The 21,120-nt window shown below is 44.1% G+C and overlaps 1 protein-coding gene across 1 annotated transcript in view; it reads right to left on the bottom strand.

The window, feature by feature from the left end:
• Nucleotides 1-19,157: 19,157 nt before the first annotated feature.
• Nucleotides 19,158-21,120, bottom strand: part of LOC131190450 (major histocompatibility complex class I-related gene protein-like) — a 33,779-nt gene continuing 31,816 nt past the window's right edge. The window contains exon 6 of the mRNA XM_058167772.1: nucleotides 19,158-19,231. Within this exon, the coding sequence (XP_058023755.1) occupies nucleotides 19,158-19,231 (74 nt within the window). The remainder of the gene's footprint in view (nucleotides 19,232-21,120) is intronic.

The following is a 21,120-nucleotide window of genomic DNA, read 5'->3' as shown; positions in this document are numbered from 1 at the left end:
GATTCAAAAGAACAAAGGCTGACAAGAGCTGCTGCTAAACGCAAGGAACAAGAGATGAAGGCACAACAACAACTGGCATCTTCTACTACGGAAACAGTGGGAGGTGCATGGCCTATAGTAAAATGTGATCTGTTGGTGTTCCAAAAGTTTCCTTTGGCCGATAATGGCAATTAAACTATTATCTTGGAATGTTAATGGCCTGAATTCACCGCAGAAGAGAAGGAAAGTATTTCATTATTTGAAACAATTTAAAAATGACATTACCTGTTTACAAGAAACACATATTAGATCTTTAGACCAGAAATATTTGATAAACTCAAAATTGGGGGTACATTTTGTTGCCTCCTCTTTGGAAAAAAAAAACGGTTTAGTTATATACATAAAAAAGGACATATCAGCAAAATTAAATATATTACAGCTTCAAACGTTAAATTATATAAAAATAATTATGAGGTATTGTGGCAGAAGAGATAAAAGATCAAAAGACAACAATGATTATAATAAAACATATAAGAAATGAGAATGGTATGTTAAAAAAAGAAGGAAAAATGATAGAGTGTTCAAATCTTAAAAATAAACTTTTGAATGATAGAAAAGAATTGGAAATATGGAAGAAAATGAAAAGAGATTTAACATTGACTTAAAAAAATGAATTGTGAATGTAAAAAATTTGAAAATTTTGATATATAGATTATTTTTCATTGAACTAGAAATAAGGTTAATTGATTTGTTATATTGATGGAAAGAAATGGAGAGTTAAGAAGTTAAACTATCCTTTTGGGAAGAATCCTATAAAATGAATGTTTGAGGTTTTATTTTATTTCAAATGAAGGTGCTTAAGAATGATATCAAATTACAGGAATGGCAATTAAAATTGTATGATGGGCAAAACCAAGAAATTAAAAATAATGGGATACAAGAAAGGGGGTCTTAAATGAACTTGAAATTGTATTATGAAGCATTGTTTTATCATTAATTTCTGATTGATTAATTTAACTGAGGAAAGAGTTTTGAATACAGAAGGGTATGGTTTGTTATATGGTGGAGCCTATATATTATATGATAAGAAAGTAGATAAAATATTTAAAATAATATAATTAGAAATGCATTATTGAGGGTTTGGAGGAAATATCAATATAAATTAGATGAAAGATTCCAATATGGGCAATAGACATGATAGAAAATATAAATATATATCAAAAGATGGAGGAAGTTATAAAGAACTTCTTATGGAAAAGAATTAAAAAGAGAAAAGATAAGAAGGAAAAATTATAGGTTCCAATATGGACAATTACAAGCTAGATGGAAATTAGATCAAAAGATAGGTGTTACAACTGAGGATAATTTGTTAAAACAAATGAGAGATCAAGGCCAAACAGCATATTGAGGTTGTATAATGTATTATTAGAAATAGACTGAGTAACTAGTTAAGATATGATTAATACAAAATTTTCAGCAACCAATAATGTTGAAACTTGGGAAAGAATTTGGGTGAGGAATGTTAAATTTACAGAAATATGAGAAAATTTTTATAAGATGTTTTATAGATGCATTTAGACCCCAAAAAGTTGTCATGTATGTATCCTAATGTACAGGCTAAATGTTGAGATGCACAGAAGATGATATTACCATATATGGTGGACTTGTAAAAAGTTGCATTTTGATTAAAGTATGGTGGATCATGCAGAATATTTTGAAAAAGAAAATTAAGTTTACTCCGCAGTTCTTTCTACTAGGAATTATTATGGACTGTACAGCTATAGAGACTAAATTGATTTTGAACTTAATAACAGCCGCAAGACTTTTAATTGCTCAGTATTGGAAGAAAGAAGAATTACCTTCAATTGAAGAATGGACACTCAAAGTATCAAATCTGGCAGAGATGGCAAAAATCTCCGCTTACTTGAAAGACTATACACTAGAAAAATATATTTTAGAATGGAAAATGTGGATTGATTATATTCAAAATAAGTATCAGTTAAAAAAATACCGAATAGTGTTAAGTTCGGGAAGTAATGAGGCAGGAGACCAAGGTAGTGACAACAGCTCTTTAATATAGGGTGAACCCAGCAAACAGGCTGGGGAAAAACCTCTCCTTTTATACTGTTTCACCGGCGGCTTCAACCAATCAGCAACGTGCTTGTTTCCCGCCAAAACATTTAAAGATACATAACACTCCTCCCCTCCCAGAAAACACTTTACCTATATTTACATATTATTTACATGTTATTTTTCGACGTAGTCACGCAAATAACTTGGGCGTCTCCTGATTCTTTCTGACCTGCGCGGTTCAGTCCTTGGGAGTGGGTTGAGCTGGTCGGAGGGGTTGTTTGCTCCTCCCAGCTCTTTCTCTAGGCCATCCGGCCCTGGATTACTTGCCGGCTTTTTCTCTAGGCCATCCGGCCGTGGATTATTTGCAGAGCAGTCCCTGCTGTTTTCTACGGGAACCTGATGGCGTCGCTGGACTTCTGGTGGCTCAGCTAAGTCTTGCGCCTCTTCCGGGTTTAAACCAGCTGCGGGTTCAAATAGTGTGTGGTCAGGGTCTGTTTCAAATAGCTCGGATTGTTCAGCTATTCGTTTTCGTATCTGATCTATGTGTCGCCTCCATACTCGGTTGTCTTTTAACTCAACCAAGTATGACTTTGGACCGTTTACTTTTATGATTTGCCCTGCTAGCCAACTTGGGCCGTCCCCATAGTTGCGTGCCCACACTCGGTCACCTATTTCCATTTCTCTAGTTTTCCCAAGTTCCCCCTTGTAACCCTCTGGTGTGTAGTGGGGATTTAAGCGGTCAAGTGGGCACCGGAGCTTCCGTCCCATTAGCAATTCGGCTGGGCTTCTGCCTGTTGCAGTGCTGGGGGTTCTATGCTGGACGGCCAGAAACAGGTCTATCTTTGTTTGCCAGTCGCCTGGCTTGAGTCTTGACAATGCCTCTTTTGCGCTCCGGACGGAACGCTCTGCAAGGCCATTCGACGCAGGGTGGAAAGGCGCAGAGAGGGCATGCCGGATGCCCTCATCTGCCAAGTATTCCTCAAACTGTGTTGCCGTGAATTGCGGGCCGTTATCGGATACTAGCGTGTCGGGCAAACCGTGGGTTGAAACAGGTGCCGTAGGGCTGCGATTACGGCCTTGGCTGTCATGGACCTCATGAGTATGATTTCCAGCCACTTGGAGAAAGCGTCTACTACCACTAGGAAAGTTTGGCCGTGGAAGGGGCCGGCAAAATCAATGTGGATTCTTGACCAGGGCCCTTGGGGTTTTTCCCATTCCCTGACCGGGGCCGTTGGGGGTAGTGGTCTGGATTCCTGACAGGCCAGGCATTTCCCTACCCTCTCAGCAATTTCTGAGTCCATTAAGGGCCACCAAACATAGCTTCTCGCTAACCCCTTCATCCTTACGATCCCTGGGTGACCCTCGTGGAGGAGGTCCAATACCTTTTCCCTCAATTTCTCCGGGATCACCACTCAATCCCCCCATAGCAGGCACCCCCCTTGAGCCGATAGTTCCCTCCGCTTCTTCACAAACTCTTTAAAACGCTCGCCCGGCGCAGCGGGCCACCCTCTTTGTACCCAACCAAGTACAGTTCTCAAGACAACGTCCCGGTAAGATGCCCTAGCCACCTCCTTAGATGTGACTGGGCCAGAGTCCAGAGAGTCAATTAATAGTACGGGTGTTCCTGGAGTGGGGTCCTCGATTGCCCCTGGAAGTGGGCATCTGCTTAATGCGTCCGCATGCCCCAACTCTTTTCCTGGTCGATGCTGCAGTTTGTAGGAGTAAGCGGCCAAAAAGATAGTCCATCTGGTCAGTCGGGGTGAAAGTGCCACAGGCGTTGGGCGGTCGCCAGCCAATAACCCTAACAGTGGTCTATGGTCTGTGACAATTTCAAAGTCTCTGCCAAACACGTATTCATGAAACTTCTTTACCCCTGACACTATAGCTAGGGCTTCCTTATCCAACTGACTATAGTTCCTCTCAGTTGAGGACATTGTTCTGGAGTAGAATGCGATTGGGGCTTCTGTGCCATTTGGGAGTCTGTGGCTGAGCACAGCCCCCACTCCATAAGGGGAAGCGTCACACACTAACACTAATGGCATTTTGTTGTGGTACTGAATTAGCAAGCTATCGCTCGAGAGTAGGTTTTTTACTGCTTCGAAAGCTTTGGCTTCTGACTTCCCCCAAGCCCAAGCAGCCTTCTTTCCCAGTAACTTATGTAGCGGTTCGGCAACGGTTGCCTTGTTTTTCAAAAAAACCGCGTAAAAGTTCACTAGACCCAGGAAAGCCTGTAGCTCTGCTTTGTTTTTTGGCGCTGGCGCCTTTCTTATCGCCTTGACCTTGCTCTCAGTGGGGTGAATTCCCTCTTTGTCTATTCTGTAGCCCAAGAATTCTACGGATTCGACCCCTATTTGGCATTTGTTCTCTTTGAGCTTTAAACCGGCTGACCGGAAAATGCTCAGAACTTTTCTCAACCGCTCTCCCAATTTCTCCAGATTTTCTGCCGATACCAAAACATCATCAAAGTAGGGAACTACTCCGGGGAGCCCTTGCAGGAGTCGCTCCATTAAATTTTGAAATAGACCTGGTGCCACACTCACCCCAAACTGTAAACGGGTACATTTGAAAGCCCCTCTATGTGTCACGATTGTTTGGGCTTCGGCTGTGGCTGCGTCTACGGGTAGTTGTTGATAGGCTTGTGCCAGATCTAATTTGGCAAAAACTTGCCCTTGCCCCAGCGAGTGCAGCAAGTGTTGCACTACGGGAACTGGGTAAGCGCTCTTTTGCAAGGCTTTGTTTAACGTTGCCTTGTAATCAGCGCAGATTCTCACTGACCCGTCTGGTTTCACTGGGGTGACGATTGGCGTCTCCCATTTGGCATGGTCGACTGGTACCAGTATCCCCTGCCCTATGAGCTTGTCTATTTCCTTATCAATTTTGGGTTTAAGGGCAAAAGGTACCCTTCTTGCTTTTATCCGGATGGGGGCTACCTGGGGGTCTAAATTGAACGAGATAGGGGTCCCCTTATACTTGCCCAGGCAGTCCATGAACACATCCTCGAATTCACTCATCAGTGCATCTTTAAGGTGAATGTCACTTCTGTAGATGCCAGTCACTCCCATGCCCAATGCCCGGAACCAGTCTAGTCCCAACAAACTCGGCAGGGTCCCTTCGATGGGCAGGGTCTTCTTGTGTGGTCCGTACTCGACGCGGACAGAGGTGGTCCCTCGAACAGGGATGCGATTCCCTTGGTAGTCGTGGACTCGTAGCCGTTGTGTTTGCAGTTTGCGGTTTGCGACTTTTGGCAAAGCTTTCGCAAAAGTGTCCCAGGACATGATTGTGATCGCTGACCCGGTGTCCACTTCTAGTCGGCATGGCACTCCTTCTATTCTGGGTTTGGTGAAGATTTTCTTCTCCACCCTGGTTGCGGCGCGGCCTATTACCACGGTCGTTCGTTTCAAGTTCGCGCCTTTTTTGCTTGAGCCAATCACGGGTCGCCTTGCCGATCCCGCGCTCTGATTGGCTGGTTTGAATTTTCGGCGGGAAGGTTGGGGTGCTCGACAGACTTGAGCTAGGTGCCCCTTCTTCTCGCACCGCCGACATGTAGCGTCCTTGAATTTGCATTGTTGACGCGGGTGTTGTCCTCCGCAACTTCCGCATTCCTCCCGGTCGTCTTTTTCCACGTTGCACGACAAACCCTTCCTCATCCTCGCCGCCTGAATCGGTCTGGATCTCTTCTTGGTGCACCGTTGATTTGTGCTCGCCGTGTTAGTGGCTTCTGCAGGGTCTCCGCCGCTGGTGGACATTTCATGCGCTCTGGCTTGTCCAGGCGTTTGCCAGCGTTAGATTGCTTTTCGATAGCAGCCGCCCGCAAACGCATGTCTCTGACCCCACGGATGAGTTGTTTAGCAGCGCCTCGTCCAGGTCTCGGTACCCACAGTCTTTGGAGGCTTTCCGCAGGGCGGCCATGTAGTCGCTGATGGATTCGCCTCAGCTGTCGGCGCCTCCAAATTCAAAATGCCGCACGTATTTGGACGGCGTTGGCGAAATGGTTTTTAGCAGGGTTTGCAGAGTTTGCCACGATACCGATTGTACCGGGCGCTGGCTCTGCCAGGGCTTCCGCGATGTCAATGACCTCGGACCGCAGTGGCTCAAGAAATATGCCCGTTTGCGGTTGTCTGGAACTCCTTGCAGTTCGCTTGTTTAGGAAGCCAAACGGGTCATGTACGTTCCCCATTTCTCTCTGGCTGGGTCAAACGGTGCGGGCGGAGTGTAACTGGCCATCTCCGCGTTTCTGTCCTGGGTTTGCTGGGTTCGGTTCTTCCGTGCTTCAGCTCGGTTCTGGTGCTCCTTAGCCTTGATATCCCACCCTCGTCGCCAGTGTTAAGTTCGGGAAGTAATGAGGCAGGAGACCAAGGTAGTGACAACAGCTCTTTAATATAGGGTGAACCCAGCAAACAGGCTGGGGAAAAACCTCTCCTTTTATACTGTTTCACCGGCGGCTTCAACCAATCAGCAACGTGCTTGTTTCCCGCCAAAACATTTAAAGATACATAACAAATAGCATATGAGTAAATTTAGGAAATATTTTGTATTAGATATATTTTTGAAGGAGAGGGGAATTGAGAGTGTGACTAAGTGTGGTGTGACTAGAGTTTACAATTCAGGAATTATTTTAGATTATGATTGTTAGTTTTGATACCCTGCATTTTGTTCTGGGAAGTCGGGGTGGGGGGTGGGGGGTATGGGGAGGGAATTGGGGGTTTGGTAGAGATGGAGTGATGGTTAATGTACAGGGATTATTGAAGATGTATAAATATAATTAGTGCAGGGTCGGGTCTGCCCAGTTACCATTTTAGAACGGTGGGGAGGGAGAAAAGAGAGAGTAGGAGGTAGGAAAGAGGAGAAGAGGAAGGAAGAGGGGTAGAAGAGGGAGAAGGAAGGTGTAGGGTGGAGGGAGGAGAGGATGTAGATAAGAGAAGGAGAGGAAGGTCTGGAAAGTAGAAGAAGGTAGAAGAGGGAAGAGTGTTAAAAAGGGGGGTGGTGACTGGGCAAGCCCGACTAATTGTATATAACTGTACATTGGATGAATTACTTGATATGATTGTAAAAATAAAACTTTTTATAGAAGACGAATACACAGTAACAACAAACCTTGGTTCACACCTAAATTTAAGCAGCTACGACATTCCAAAGAGGAAGCCTACAAAAAAGGTGATAAAATGCTGTACAATGAGGCCAGAAATGCACTAACAAGGGAGATCAGAGCAGCAAAAAGAAGCTACTCTGAAAAGCTAAAGAATCAGTTTTCAGCAAATGAACCAGCAAACATGTGGAAAACTCTTAAAAATATCACCGGCTATGGCAAACCTCCTTCCCAGGCTGAAGGTAATCAACAACTGGCAGATGACCTGAATGAGTTTTACTGCAGGTTTGAAAAGAAGCTACAGCCACCTACCTCCACAACCCCCATCTCAGACACACCAACAACAGCCAAGCCTCCTACAACTGACCCCATTTCATTGGGTTCACAACCCCTAGTGATCACAGAAAAGGAAGTGCAGGACCTATTTCACAGACAAAAGCCAGGAAAAGCTCCAGGCCCAGACAAGATAACTCCTTCTTGCTTAAAAGTCTGTGCTGATCAATTGGCCCCCATCTTCACCCATATGTTCAATAAATCACTAGAGATGTGTTATGTTCCTTCTTGCTTCAAATGCTCTACCATCATCCCAGTGCCGAAGAAGCCCACCATCAAGGAACTGAATGACTACAGACCAGTTGCTTTAACATCTGTAGTCATGAAAACCTTTGAAAGGCTAGTGCTTTCCTACCTGAAAACCATCACGGATCCGCTGTTAGACCCCTTGCAATTTGCATACCGAGCAAATAGATCAACAGATGATGCTGTTAATATGGCTCTGCACTACATCCTACAACATCTTAAGTCTCCAAAGACCTATGCAAGGGTCCTTTTTGTAGACTTTAGTTCAGCATTCAATACCATCATTCCAGACATTCTTCTAACTAAGCTAAACCAGCTACAGGTACCGGAACAGACTTGTAAGTGGATCACAAGCTTCCTAACAAACAGGAAGCAACAGGTAAAGCTAAGCAAGATCACATCAAATACCTGTACAATTAGCACAGGGGCCCCCCAAGGCTGTGTGTTCTCCCCACTTCTCTTCTCTCTGTATACCAATGACTACATCTCCAATGATCCATCTGTTAAGCTACTGAAGTTCGCAGATGACACAACAGTGATTGGTCTCATTCGAGACAATGACGAATACGCATATAGACAAGAGGTTGAACGACTAGCCTTGTGGTGCAACCAAAACAATCTGGAACTGAACACACTCAAAACCGTAGAAATGGTGGTAGACTTTAGGAGAAACCCTTCCATACTTCCACCTCTCACAATACTTGACAACACAGTATCAACAGTAGAAACCTTCAAATTTCTAGGTTCTATCATATCACAAGATCTCAAATGGACAGCTAACATCAAAAACATCATTAAAAAAGGACAACAAAGAATGTTCTTTCTGCACCAACTCAGTAAGCTCAAACTGCCCAAGGAGCTGCTGATCCAGTTCTACAGAGGAATTATTGAGTCTGTCATTTGCACCTCTATAACTGTCTGGTTCGGTTCTGCAACCCAACAAGAAAAACAGACTTCAGAGGATAATTAGAACTGCAGAAAAAATAATTGCTACCAACCTGCCTTCCATTGAGGACCTGTATACTGCACGAATCAAGAAGAGAGCCGTGAAAATATTTGCAGATCCCTCGCATCCTGGACATAAACTGTTTCAACTCCTACCCTCAAAACGACGCTATAGAGCATTGCACATCAGAACAACTAGACACAAGAACAGTTTTTTCCCGAAGGCCATCACTCTGCTAAACAAATAATTCCCTCAACACTGTCAGACTATTTACTGAATCTGCACTACTATTAATCTTCTCATAGTTCCTCTTTGTAAAAAGTTTTATTTTCATTTTCCAACAACCTATTCAATATACAGTCTCTTATTCAACATTAATCATTAATTTTCATTTGTTACTTATTCGGGCCTGCCCAGCTACCACTTCTTTCCTTAACAAACCTTTCCTCCTCCCTTCTCTACTTTTTTCATCCTTCCTCTCCTTCGCTTTTCTACGTCCTCTCCTCTTTCCCTACTCTTCTCTTCCACCCTTTCTAACCCTCTCTCTTTCCCTTTCTTCTTCCTCTCCTTTCCCTTTTCTACCTCTCTCTTCCTACCTACTTTCTTCCTTCACTCCTCCTCTCCTTTCCATTCCTTCTGAAATGGCAGCTGAGCAGCCCCGCTTTCATTTCAAATTATTTCTATTTCTTAATTACATATCTTCAATCATTCCTTTACATTGATCCTTCATCTCCCCCCCTCCCCTTCCTCCTCCCCTCCACCCCGAGACTTCCCAGAACAAAGTACAGGGTATAAAATTAACAATCATAAATTAAAATACAACATAATTCAAATCCATAGTCACTCCTCTCTCTAAGACCTTAACTCCCCTTCCAGAAACAAAAAGGTACATTCTTCTTCCAGTCCATTATTATATCAGTCCATTCCACTCCTATAATCTTCAGAATCTTCCAATTAAATTAATATTTCCAGTTCATCAATAATATCCAATCTTCATCAATCAAGACCAAAACGATATTCCATCTTCCAGTATTCATCAGAAATTCTTCTATAATATATCTTTCTTCCTTAAACAGTGTCCCAAATATAATTCATATTTCCAGCTTAAATTCTTAAATTTTTATCCAGTCTCCAAAAATAAACAATATTCTATCTTCTCATATCTTTAATATCACTTACATAAATCAAATAACATTACTAATATTAATATTTCTTCAATTTACCTTACATCTGTCAAATAACATTATTAAAATTATAACTTATATCCAAAATATATCAATTATAACAATTAAATTCTATTTAACCAAATACCAACATTACATCCTCCAAAAGTTGAACAATATTCCATCTTCCCATTCCTTTATACCTCACGTATATCAAATAGTAACACCTTATACCCAAAATAAGTCAGTTGTAAAAATTAAACCCTATATATATATTTTTTTCTAAAAAATACCATCAAAATCACATCTTAAGCATTTCTCCTTGTCTTCTGTCTTACAATTTCCTTACACATTTTCAATCTCCAAAAATATCACTTACATAAATCAAATAACATTGCAAATATTAATATTTCTTCAATTTACCTTACATCTATCAAATAACATTATTAAAATTATAACTTATATAACTTATATCCAAAATATATCAATCATAACAATTAAATTCTATTTATCCAAATACCAACATTACATCCATAAATTTTTCTATCTGTCCTCCAAAAGTTAAACAATATTCCATCTTCCCATTCCTTTATACCTCACATATTTCAAATAGTAATACCTTATACCCAAAATAAGTCAGTTGTAAAAATTAAACCCTATATATATATATATATATTAAAAAAAAGAAAATACCATCAAAATCACATCTGAAGCATTCTCCTTCCCCTTGTCTTCTATCTTACACATTTTCTTACACACTTTCTTACACATTTTCCACCATCTGCTCACCAATCAGCTTAACATCTAACAATAAAGAATTTCCAATTTTTAATATATTGGTGTAAAAATCTCTTGTTTAAAAACTTATTAAGAAAGGAACTCCAAAAGTTCCTATAAAATTTTTTTTCCATATTTGAAATGAAGAAGTTTACAAGATTTTAATAGTTCTGTTTGCTTAAAAGCCATTCATAAACTATAAAATCTACCAAAAAGAGAGAAAAAAAATTCAATAAACTTTTCTCTTAAACATTGTGATAAAGAAAAAGGTAAAAAGAGAAAAAAAAATCATTAACAATTCTTGTTCATTCCATTTAAATAAATAGCTTGTTATATTCTTCTTCCTTTGTCTTTTTTCCATATTTGAAATGAAGAAGTTTGCAAGATTTTAATAGTTAGTTCTGTTTGCTTAAGAGCCATTCATAAACTGTAAAATCCACCAAAAAGAGAAAAAAAAATTCAATAAACTTTTCTTCTTAAACATTGTGATAAAAAAAAGGTAAAAAGGTAAAAAGAGAAAAAAAATCATTAACAATTCTTGTTCATTCCATTTAAAAAAGTAGCTTGTTATGTTCTTCTTCTTTATATTTTCACTTTCCTTTGTATATTGCAAACACCATTTTAAATCCACTCAAGTTGAAAGTTAGTTCAAAGGAAAGCTATTTAAGAGCTGAAGTTACGTTTTATTACTTGCAAATTCTTGCTAGTCCTCCTACTTTGTTCTGTCTGTGTTGAATTCTCTTTAGAAATAAATCTTGGCACAGAGGTGGTCGCGGCTTCTCGTTCTGTATAAACAGAAGCACCCTGGGCACGGAGCTTCGTCAGGCTAAAGGGGAGCTCTCACCCTTCGATCCCCTGGTTAAATTCCAGGGGCTCCTGGGGAGCTCTACCCAAAACCTGACCACTCTTCCCTCCCCCTTCTCCCGGGGGAGAAAATTCCAAACCGTTTGACAGCCCATTTACGCTGTCAGGGACGGTTTGACGAAACCCAGGGCAGACGATCCCAAAGGAACGTCCACGAAGCCTGCGTTGCCAACCGGAAGCCCCGATCTTCTCATAGTTCCCATCGCCAATCTCTTTCCACTTATGACTGTATGACTATAACTTGTTGCTGGCAATCCTTATGATTTATATTGATATACTGACCATCAATTGTGTTGTAAATGTTGTACCTTGATGAACGTATCTTTTCTTTTATGTACACTGAGAGCATATGCACCAAGACAAATTCCTTGTGTGTCCAATCACACTTGGCCAATAAAATTCTATTCTATTCTATTCTATTCTATTCTATTCTATTCTATTCTATTCTATTCTATTCTACAGCTTCACCAACAAGTCAAAAATCAAGAACGACCGTAAATTGGCAAAGATAAATCAGATCCGGCAATGATCTTGCAAAACATGCAAATAATGTTACAAACAATACAGGAAATAATGAATAAAACTCAACTCGGATCGTTGGAACCTTTTAAAAGCATTTCCCCCCCCCTTCTTGCGATCCCAGCTAAGTTGCCTGATCATCACAGGCTTTTAAAAGCATTTTTTAACAACCTCTTTTGCCAAAGAGATTGTAGAAAAAATGCTTTTAAAAGTAAAAAAAAAAAAAAGTTGGCCACGCCCACCCAGTTGCATTACCACCACCCCACCAAGCCACACCCACAGAACCCATAGTAACAATTTTTACATTTCGCCCCTGGTGTGCTGGTATTACTCATTAGTAATGCAACTGAGTAGCCTCCTCAACCTCCTTTGCGCCTCCCTCCATTCAGTCCTATGGTGGAGGAGGCAGTTCCTCCTCATCCTTCCTGATCAGCTGCACCTGCAATCCTTCTCCATCCCGGGCTTCTGGCTGGATCTGTGTGTGAGTCCTCCAGCTGCATCTGCATCTCTCTCCTTTCCTCTCCATCCAGGTGCTCATCCGCTTGTTCCTCTGAAGGATCTGGACTCACGTCTTCCTCCAGCCCTTCCATTCCTGGCTTGGTGGCCTCTTCAAGATGTTCCTCTGGGCCCCACTCTGAAATCTCCACAGATGGTCCTTCCTTGTTGTCTGAACTGGCATCTGGGGAAGCCCTCGCAGGTGTTTTCTCTCCTTCCCACAGCAACCCTGTCTTCTGCCCACAGCAACCCTGTGGGAAAAGAAGCAACCAAAGAAGAGAAAGGTTTGCACTGCCCATCAGTGGTGGGTTTCAATTGGTGTAACAACCGGTTCACTTCGCGCACACATTTCATGTGCTCATTGCATTTCAGAACAGCTGAGGCAATGGCAATACGGTCTACCGCACCTATCAGCTGGGCTAAAAAGGAACGAATATAGGTAGGTATAGGATGTGTAGGCATGAAGGCATGAAGGCCCAGACGACAGTTGGAGTGAACCGGTTCGCTCTCAGCTCACCATCAGTGCTACCTGCTCGCCCGAACTGGGGCAAACCGGTAGGAACCCACCACTGCTGCCCATCCATACAAACAAGGAGTCATCCCTTTGTTGTGACCCAGGCCCAAGTAAGTAGTAGGAAACTCAGTCAGTGTAAAAACAAACTTTATTAGAACAGCTGAAAATTAACTCGTTCTCAGCATAGTCCAACTAAATTAAAGCAAATTCCTCCCAACACAATTCCTCAGTCCTATCACCAGCCTTGGTCCAATTAGGCAAACTGCCAAAGGCCTTTCTTGGCAAGAGTTCAGAAGACACCGATATGAAACAAATGCAACAAGACAGAGCTATCAACATTGTTTTCTAACAAAGAGCCCAAACGCCGTTGCTGGTCTTTTAAGCCTTATGGGAGGGGCCAATCATCTCTTGACCCTACTCCCGAGTCGTCCTCTTTACTTGAGCTGCTCTTGCCTTCTGGCAGCTCTTCTCATGCGTGCATTAGGAACAGGCTCCTCCTATTCCTCTGCATCACTACTGTCAGCTTCTGAAGGCTCCGGAGTCCACATATCACTCCCCGATGGCCCTGGCCCCACCTCTGCCTCCAACGCAGAGCCCTCATCTGGGCCTTCCTCAGCCTCCAGGACTGGCCCATATTCTTCCTCAGCCTCATCGCTTTCTGACTCTGTTGCCAGCTCCGCAGGCTGCTGGCAGACCACAACATTATCTGTGTCCTTAAGGTCACCTGAGTAGTGCAAATGTTCCTGTAGTCCACAGTTTTTCTCTGGAACTCCCTTCCTACTCCCGCACATTGCCAGCTCCACAGGCTGCTGGCAGACCACAACACACTTCTCCCCCCAGTGTTTCCTTCCTCTTGTCTCTCTTATACCTCCAGCTCATCATCCCCAAGAAGTCTTTATCCTAGATGGCCTCCCCCTATTTTTCCAACCCACCATCGCTTTCTCCCCCTCCCCTTCCTGGACAGAAACCCCCAATTTCCCCAAGGTGCCCCCCCCTTCCGGCTCCCAGCCCCTTTCCTGTCTCAGTCTCCTTCCTTGGAGCTGAAAGGCCAGAGAAGCTGAGCTTTGACTGGTTTTCCCTCATACAGTAGTTGATCAGAGGGTCCCAAGCTAGAGGGGCTGAGTCCCAGAGGAGCCCCCGACAGCCCACCATCCTTCCATGGCTGTCTTGGGAAGACTTTCAGGATGAATTTTCCACCCCAACAATTCTGAAGATGTTGGTTCTCAAATATTCTCCAAGCCTCTTGTCTCTTAAATAGACTCCAGCAATAGTGAGGGCTCACCTCTGATGTCATTTTGGGTGGGAGCATCGCCACTGATTGAATCTCATCTTCAGTGCTATAAGGAGGGGATGAACAAAGTTTTTCTAAAGGAAGGTGATCAAGGTAAGTTGTCATTGCCTGATGGAGTTTCTTCCAGTAGTTCAGCCCGTAGCCTGATGGATGGCAAAGAGAGAAGAGAGCTAGTTTATTTCTGGGGCAGCAGCTCCTGCCTGAGATGGATTTAAGCTGAAGACTCCAAGGGGCCCAGGTGAAGCTCAATTGAGGAGTCACTTCCTACATCTCACATCTCTTGCTCTGAGCCAAGCAAGCAGTGACTCCTGCATGGCTGGACCTTCCCTTCTGTCCTTGTCTGTCCCTCCAGTATGATTGCAAGCAGGGGCAGAAAATATGGGTCCGCTCCAGGGGGGAAATGTAATATTTGTTACTACTGGTTCTGTGGGCGTGGCTTGGTGGGGGGGCGGGTAATGTGACTGGGTGGGCGTGGCCAACTTTTTTTTTGTTTACCTTAAGAGCATATTTTCTACAACCTCTTCGGCAGAAGAGATTGTAAAAAAAATGCTTTTAAAACCCTCTGATGATCAGGCAACTCAGCTGGGATCGCCGGAGGAGCCGAAGAGGTTGTAGAAAAAATTCTTTTAAAAGGTTCTGATGATCCCAGCTGAGCCACACGATCATCAGAGGCTTTTTTTTTTACTTTTAAAAGCATTTTTTCGGCCAAAGAAAAATGCTTTTAAAAGTAAAAAAAAACAAAAAAACACCTCTGATGGTCACGCGGCTCAGCTGGGAATGAGAGGGGGGCCAGGGATTTTTGCTACCAGTGTTGTGTCTCGTTCGCTTTCCCCGCAGCCGGGCCCCTCTTATCTCCTTCCGGACGCTGAGGAATGTCCTGGCATGCCTCCAGGCCCCAGCCCTGGCACCATGCCCAGACAGGCCGAGGAAGAAGAAGTGCTTCCAGCCCCCAGCCCTGGCTCCATGCCCAGGCAAACGGAGCAACTAGACCCCTCCCCCTCCCCCACAGCATGTGAGCCTGAGGAAGGTCAATTACCAACAGCTGGAGCCTGGAGCGACCCTCGCTTCAGGAGAATTGATAGGCGGCCTCAACAGAAGGAAGGGAGGGGCAGGCCTGGATAAGTGCTGAGTCATGGAGCCACACCCCATGGCCTATATAAAGGATCTGCTTTCTGGCATTCTCTGAGTCAGGCAAAGTCTACCTTATATTGCTGAAGTCACTTCCTGGTCTCCTGCCTTGAGAACTTTGCTAGGACTTTGGCAGAGCTGCAGAGCACGCCTGATTGGACTTCCTGACCCGGCCATCAGCGGAGGAGTGGGACACGACAACCAGTTCTCCGAACCACCTGCCGCCATCACTACCGGATCGGGTGATCCGGTCAGAACTGCGAGCATTTCACCCCTGGTCCCCTCTCTCCACAACCCCCACCTTCTACCAGAGCTTCCCTGAAGGTCCTTCTTGCCAGGCGAGAAGGCACTGGGATCATCATCAGGGCAAGATTATAGCTTTTCTGGCATTTTAGAGATTATTTATTGGACTTTTCTGAACCCCTGATATTTGATATTTGCTCTGCAGAAGAAAGTCCACGGAAGCCAAAGAGGCTCCCTCTTAAACAACAGCAAGGTTGAAGATTTACAGGACATGGAAAAAATGGCTGCACAGTTTCTTCTTCCTTTTTAATTCTCATTCAAAATGTGGGCAGGGGCCTTGTGGAGATCCTGGCTGCAAATGCCAGGGAGGCTCTCTCCCATCGCACCAGATCAATCAACACAAAAAGACACAGAGTTTGGGGTCAAATGAATGCATTGCACTTACGGATCAGGAAGAGAATCGGAGCTCCTGGGAAGATGATAATCATAGCTGCCACAAAACCATATGACATCATAGCTAAAGAAAGAGAAACGTGGTTCTGATTAGCATCAGATTCTGATTTCCTTGACATGGAGATGCTGAGCCATGGAAGCCTTTCCCCACCTGAATTGGCCTCCAAGCAGTGTCTCCCCATGAACGAAGCCTCCCTCCCCTCTGAGGCTGAAGAGGGCAGAGCAAATGGCCTTGAAGGCACAAAGAAAGAGACACAACCAAAGCAGCGGTCAGATGATGGGGGGGCTTCAGCCTGGGCCAAGAAATCAGCTTAAGTACATGTGTCAGACAGGCCCTTCTCTTGTTCACCTGAAGATAAATGGAGGGAGGCAGAAGCATTTTCAAATGTCAAGATTGTACATGACTTTGGTTTCTTATTCCGGTCTCCCTTGTTGGGCGGATGTCAGGAAATTGTTATTTGCCTAACTGGTTGGTCAGGCAATATATAAACTAACTATGTATGTTTATAGAAAGGCATGATATTGCTTTAAGGCTGTGCTGCATCATTGCAAGCATCCTGATTGGTTGAGCTCTGTAGCCAATATATAAAAGGACTCCTAAATTATGGCTTGTGGGGAAACTACAGGGACGCTACAGCATTGTAACCTAATGACATGCTGCAACTGTCTCTTCTTCACCTGAAGATAAATGGAGGGAGGCAGAAGCATTTTCAAATGTCAAGATTGTACATGACATTCGTTTCTTATTCTGGTCTCCTTTGTTGGACTGACAAAGGGCCAAACCCCCCCTGCTGAAAAAGGCATTGAACCAGTGGTGGGATTCAGCCAGTTCGCACCATTTCAGGAGAACCGGTCGTTAACTTTCTGAGCAATTTGGCAAACTGGTTGTTGGAAGAAATCATTAGGCAGAGAACCGGTTGTTAAATTACTTGAATCCCACCACTGCATTGAACCTGTTGTGTCCCAGGCCCAAGTAGGTAGTAGTAAATGCACTCAGTTCAAAAACAGACTTTATTAGAACAGCTGAGAATTAACTCATTCTCAGCGTTGCCCAAACTAAATCAAAGCAAATTGTTCATAACACAATTCTTCAGTCTTATCACCAACTTTGGTCTAATTAGGCAAACTGCCAAAGGCTTTTCTCAGCAAAAGTTCAAAAGCAGAAGATGCCGACGAGAAATAAACACAGCAAGACAAGAAGCAAGACTATCAAGGTTGTTTTCTGACAAAGAGTCCAAACACCGTTGCTGGTCTTTTAAGCCTTATGGGAGGGGCCAATCATCTCTTGGCCCTACTCCCGAGTTGTCCTCTTTGCTTTAGCTGCTCTTGCCTTCTGGCAGCTCTTCTCATGCATGCACTAGGAACAGGCTCCTCCTGTTCCTCTGCCTCACTACTGTTAGACCCTGGAGGCTCTGGAGTCCGCACCTCACTCCCCGATGGCCCTGGCCCCATCTCTGCCTCCGACACAAAGCCCTCATCCAGGCCTTCCCCAGCCTCCTGGACTGGCCCGTGTTCTTCCTCAGCCTCATCGCTGTCTGACTCTGTTGCCAGCTCTGCAGGCTGCTGGCAGACCACAACAGAACCATCCTACAATGGTGAACAATCTACTTGCATTTGTATTGCTTTATTTGTATTGATGTATTTTATTTAATAAATATATATGCCACCCATCTCACCACAAGGTGACGTATTGCAAAGGCTGAGCCTCTCACCTTTTTCCTCCTTCAAAGCCAAGACCAGGGGCTCCTGCAAGCCCTCGTGCTCCAGGTGACACTGAAAACGGTCCCTCTCCTTGGGGTCGATCTCAATGCTGAGCCGGACATAATAGGTCCCATCTGAGTTGGGGGCTACGTTTTTATGGAGGGTCTCATACTCGCAGACCTCTCCATCCCTCATCCAGATGGCCTGGATCTCCTTGGGGTAGAAGCCAAATGCCTGGCAGATGAGGACCTCCAGGCTGTCATCCTCTACCTTGCGTGTCACCTTCCCTACCAGGGGCTCTGCAGAAACAGCAACACCAGGGATTTTCAGAATCAGAGATTTGTAGCAGAAATGCTTTTAAAAGTTAAAAAAAAAAAGTTGGCCACACCCACCCAGTCACATTACCCCCAAGCCACGCCCACAGAATCAGTAGTAACAAATTTTACATTTCACCCCTGCACGGAAGGTTATTTTCCTTCTGTAATGTTATGTGGGATGCTATTCTGCAAATATTTTAAAGGTGGCTTGGCTGTTTAGGATAGAAACAATATGAGGAGTGGGGAGCCTCCAGAAACCTGCTCAATGGAGCCCCCCTTTTGCCACTCACCTGTCCTCTGTGGAGTCTTGTTCTTGTGGGACAGGTATCTCTGCAGCCCCTCAATGCAGGTCTTCTCCAGGAAGAATTTGTTTCTCTCAGACCACCCTGGATCATCCTCCCATTTCTCTTTGAGCTTCTGAGCCTGGTGCTGAGCTGTCTTCCATCTGAGGGTCTCCTTGTCGAAGCTGATGAAGTCCATCCCATCGTAGCCATAGTGCAAAAACCCTCCTTTGCTCCCATCTTCCCAGAGCTCACAGCCCAAAACCGCCTGCCAGGTGTGAACCCCTGAAACAGTCCCAGAGGATGTTGGTGTAAATGAAAAAGGTCCAGGATTCTTCCCACTTGTGGAGAGATACGTGATTTCTCTTTCCCCCCTTTTTATCACACAGGGAGAAACATCTTTTACTTCAGTTAACTCTGGCTGGCATCAGGCCATGTAGAATTTCTAGGAGAGGGAGATTATTGGGGGTGTGTGTGTGTGTTGGGGGTCTGTGTGTCTTTCCTTTTCAGGAAAGAAAACCTCACAATTACATCCCCTGCAACCACTGGAGGCCATGGATGATGCTGCCTCTGCTCACCTTCAGCCTGGTGGTTCAGTTTTGATAACTTCTCCAGGCCAGCTCTGAAGATCCATTCAGGGCCAGAAAGGCCTCCTTCTCGCCTCCTCCTCCTCCATCCAGGGCACCAGAGGCTGCATCTTCCTGGTGAGGCTGTCATAGCGAGCAATGGGCTGGTCGTCAAGTAGCTCCTAATGAAGAACTGAGGAAGCCTGGCTGGGCTCTGCCAGTTGCAGGTAGAAGTAGGACAGGGGTGTGAAGAAGCCTGGAGTGGGAGGAGGGAGAAGGAGAGTGAGGGGTCTCGCTGCAGCTCCATCCTCAGGCATTTTATTGTCACCCAGCTGCGCTCCTTCTACTCGGTTTGGGAAGGTATCTGCCTTTAAAGCTAAGGAAGAAGCCCCAGCATCCCTTGGCTGACCTTAAAACATTTGGGCAGACCCACCTCTGGTTAAGGTACTTACCCCCACCCTCCATAGCTTTTCTGGGCCCCAAGTTTCCCAGCCAGCTACTTGTGCTAGACTCAGATCAGAATCTCCTCGCCAACCACACAGGGGTGAGACTGGCACAGGAGGCTGACCTGGAGCTTCCTGTTAAGAGTTAGAGACCTGGCTGCTCCAGAGAGGCAGCCCAGCCCTCCCACCCTCCAGTCCTTTTCAGGGACTCCACTCTACTCTCTGATCTGTGTGGGCTCCATGGAAGGAGCCCGCCCGTTGCCAGCCCAGGAGAGGAAGAGGTGGGAGAAATGGGTTGAGGAGGAGGGGCACCATTGCCACTCCGCCTGACACCCAAAAGGCAGTTTGGCTGCCCCAGCTCCCCATCTCATACCACCTCTGTTCTCCTGGCCCCAGGTCCCTCCCACAACCCCGCCAGAAGTGGCACGCCACCGCCTGCTGGAAGCCGTGCTGCCTTGCTTGTCCGTCTGTCCGTCCCCCCTCCACCACTTTCTCAATTTAAATTTTTTTATTTCCATTTTCCAACATCAACTCATCACATCATGAGTTTAAGAAACATCAGATATATTGTAGATGGGAAGTTCCAAGGATTTTCCCCTGGGAGCTTCCGGTGGCTCCGCTTCATTAATGGCGGGCTATTTCAGACCGCCAGTTCTGTGTGATTCTGTAGAACTGTTTAGACAGCGTTAATCTGCTGTCAAGCAGCTTGTAAATCTCTTCCCTCGGGCAAAGAGGGGGAGGTGAGCATTCGGGCTGAAGTAGAGCCCCCAAGCAAAGCCCCAGGAAGATTTCTGGTGATTTGTTGGGAACACTCCTTCTATAGCCCGAAAAAAGCTCCAGAATCCAGAACGCTTCTGCCAAATGGCAAAACAAATCACAGCGTCCATCTCCGTGACTGAAATGGATTACTGAAGGATGGCTAATGTGGACAGAGCTGAAAACAGGAGCGTTGGCATTTGATTGTAAGATGATTTTAACTCCCTGACAGAGAAGGTATTTGTATTCAAGAGTGGAGATGATGAAAGATGGCGTTTTGTGTACTGGAAGTGACAGTTAAACTAAGCGAAAGCTAAGGAAATGCTTATTACAATTGCTGGCGTGGAACCTTTAAGAAGAATATAACAAGATATTTTTTTAAAAATGGAATTTTTTTAAAATCTCTTTTTTTTATTATCTTTTTCTTACAGTGTTTAAGAAGAAAAGTTTACTGATTTTTTTTCTTTCTTCTTCTTCTTCTTCTTCTTCTTCTTGGTATTACTTAGTTTAAAAATGGCCTTCAAGCAAAGAGATTTAACCACTTCTAAAATATTGGAAATTTCTTCACTTCAGATATGGAAATTGAAAGAAGATATTAAAGAAAGTCTAAGGAATTTTTTACAGGAGCTTATGGAGGCTCATCTTTCAGAAATAGATCAAAAATTTAATGAAATGGAGAAAGAAATACTGGATTTTAAAGATATGGTGGAAGAGCAGAGGAGGGAGATGAAAAAAATAAAGGAATCAGTTACCCCATTATTGTTAACTAGTATTCAGACAGAAGAAAGACTGAATGAACTTAACCAAATTAATTTAGATTTGCAAAGGAAAATAGACGAAGTTCAAATTGATTTGAATTTAGAAAATAAAATAGATGATATTCAGGTTAAGGTAGATAGGGCAGATGAAGAAAGGGTTATATTACAATATAAATTAATGGAATATG

Source organism: Ahaetulla prasina, chromosome 2 (assembly GCF_028640845.1).
Source record: "Ahaetulla prasina isolate Xishuangbanna chromosome 2, ASM2864084v1, whole genome shotgun sequence".
In the NCBI taxonomy this organism is placed as follows: domain Eukaryota; kingdom Metazoa; phylum Chordata; class Lepidosauria; order Squamata; family Colubridae; genus Ahaetulla; species Ahaetulla prasina.
This window is presented reverse-complemented; position numbering and strand designations above follow the sequence as displayed.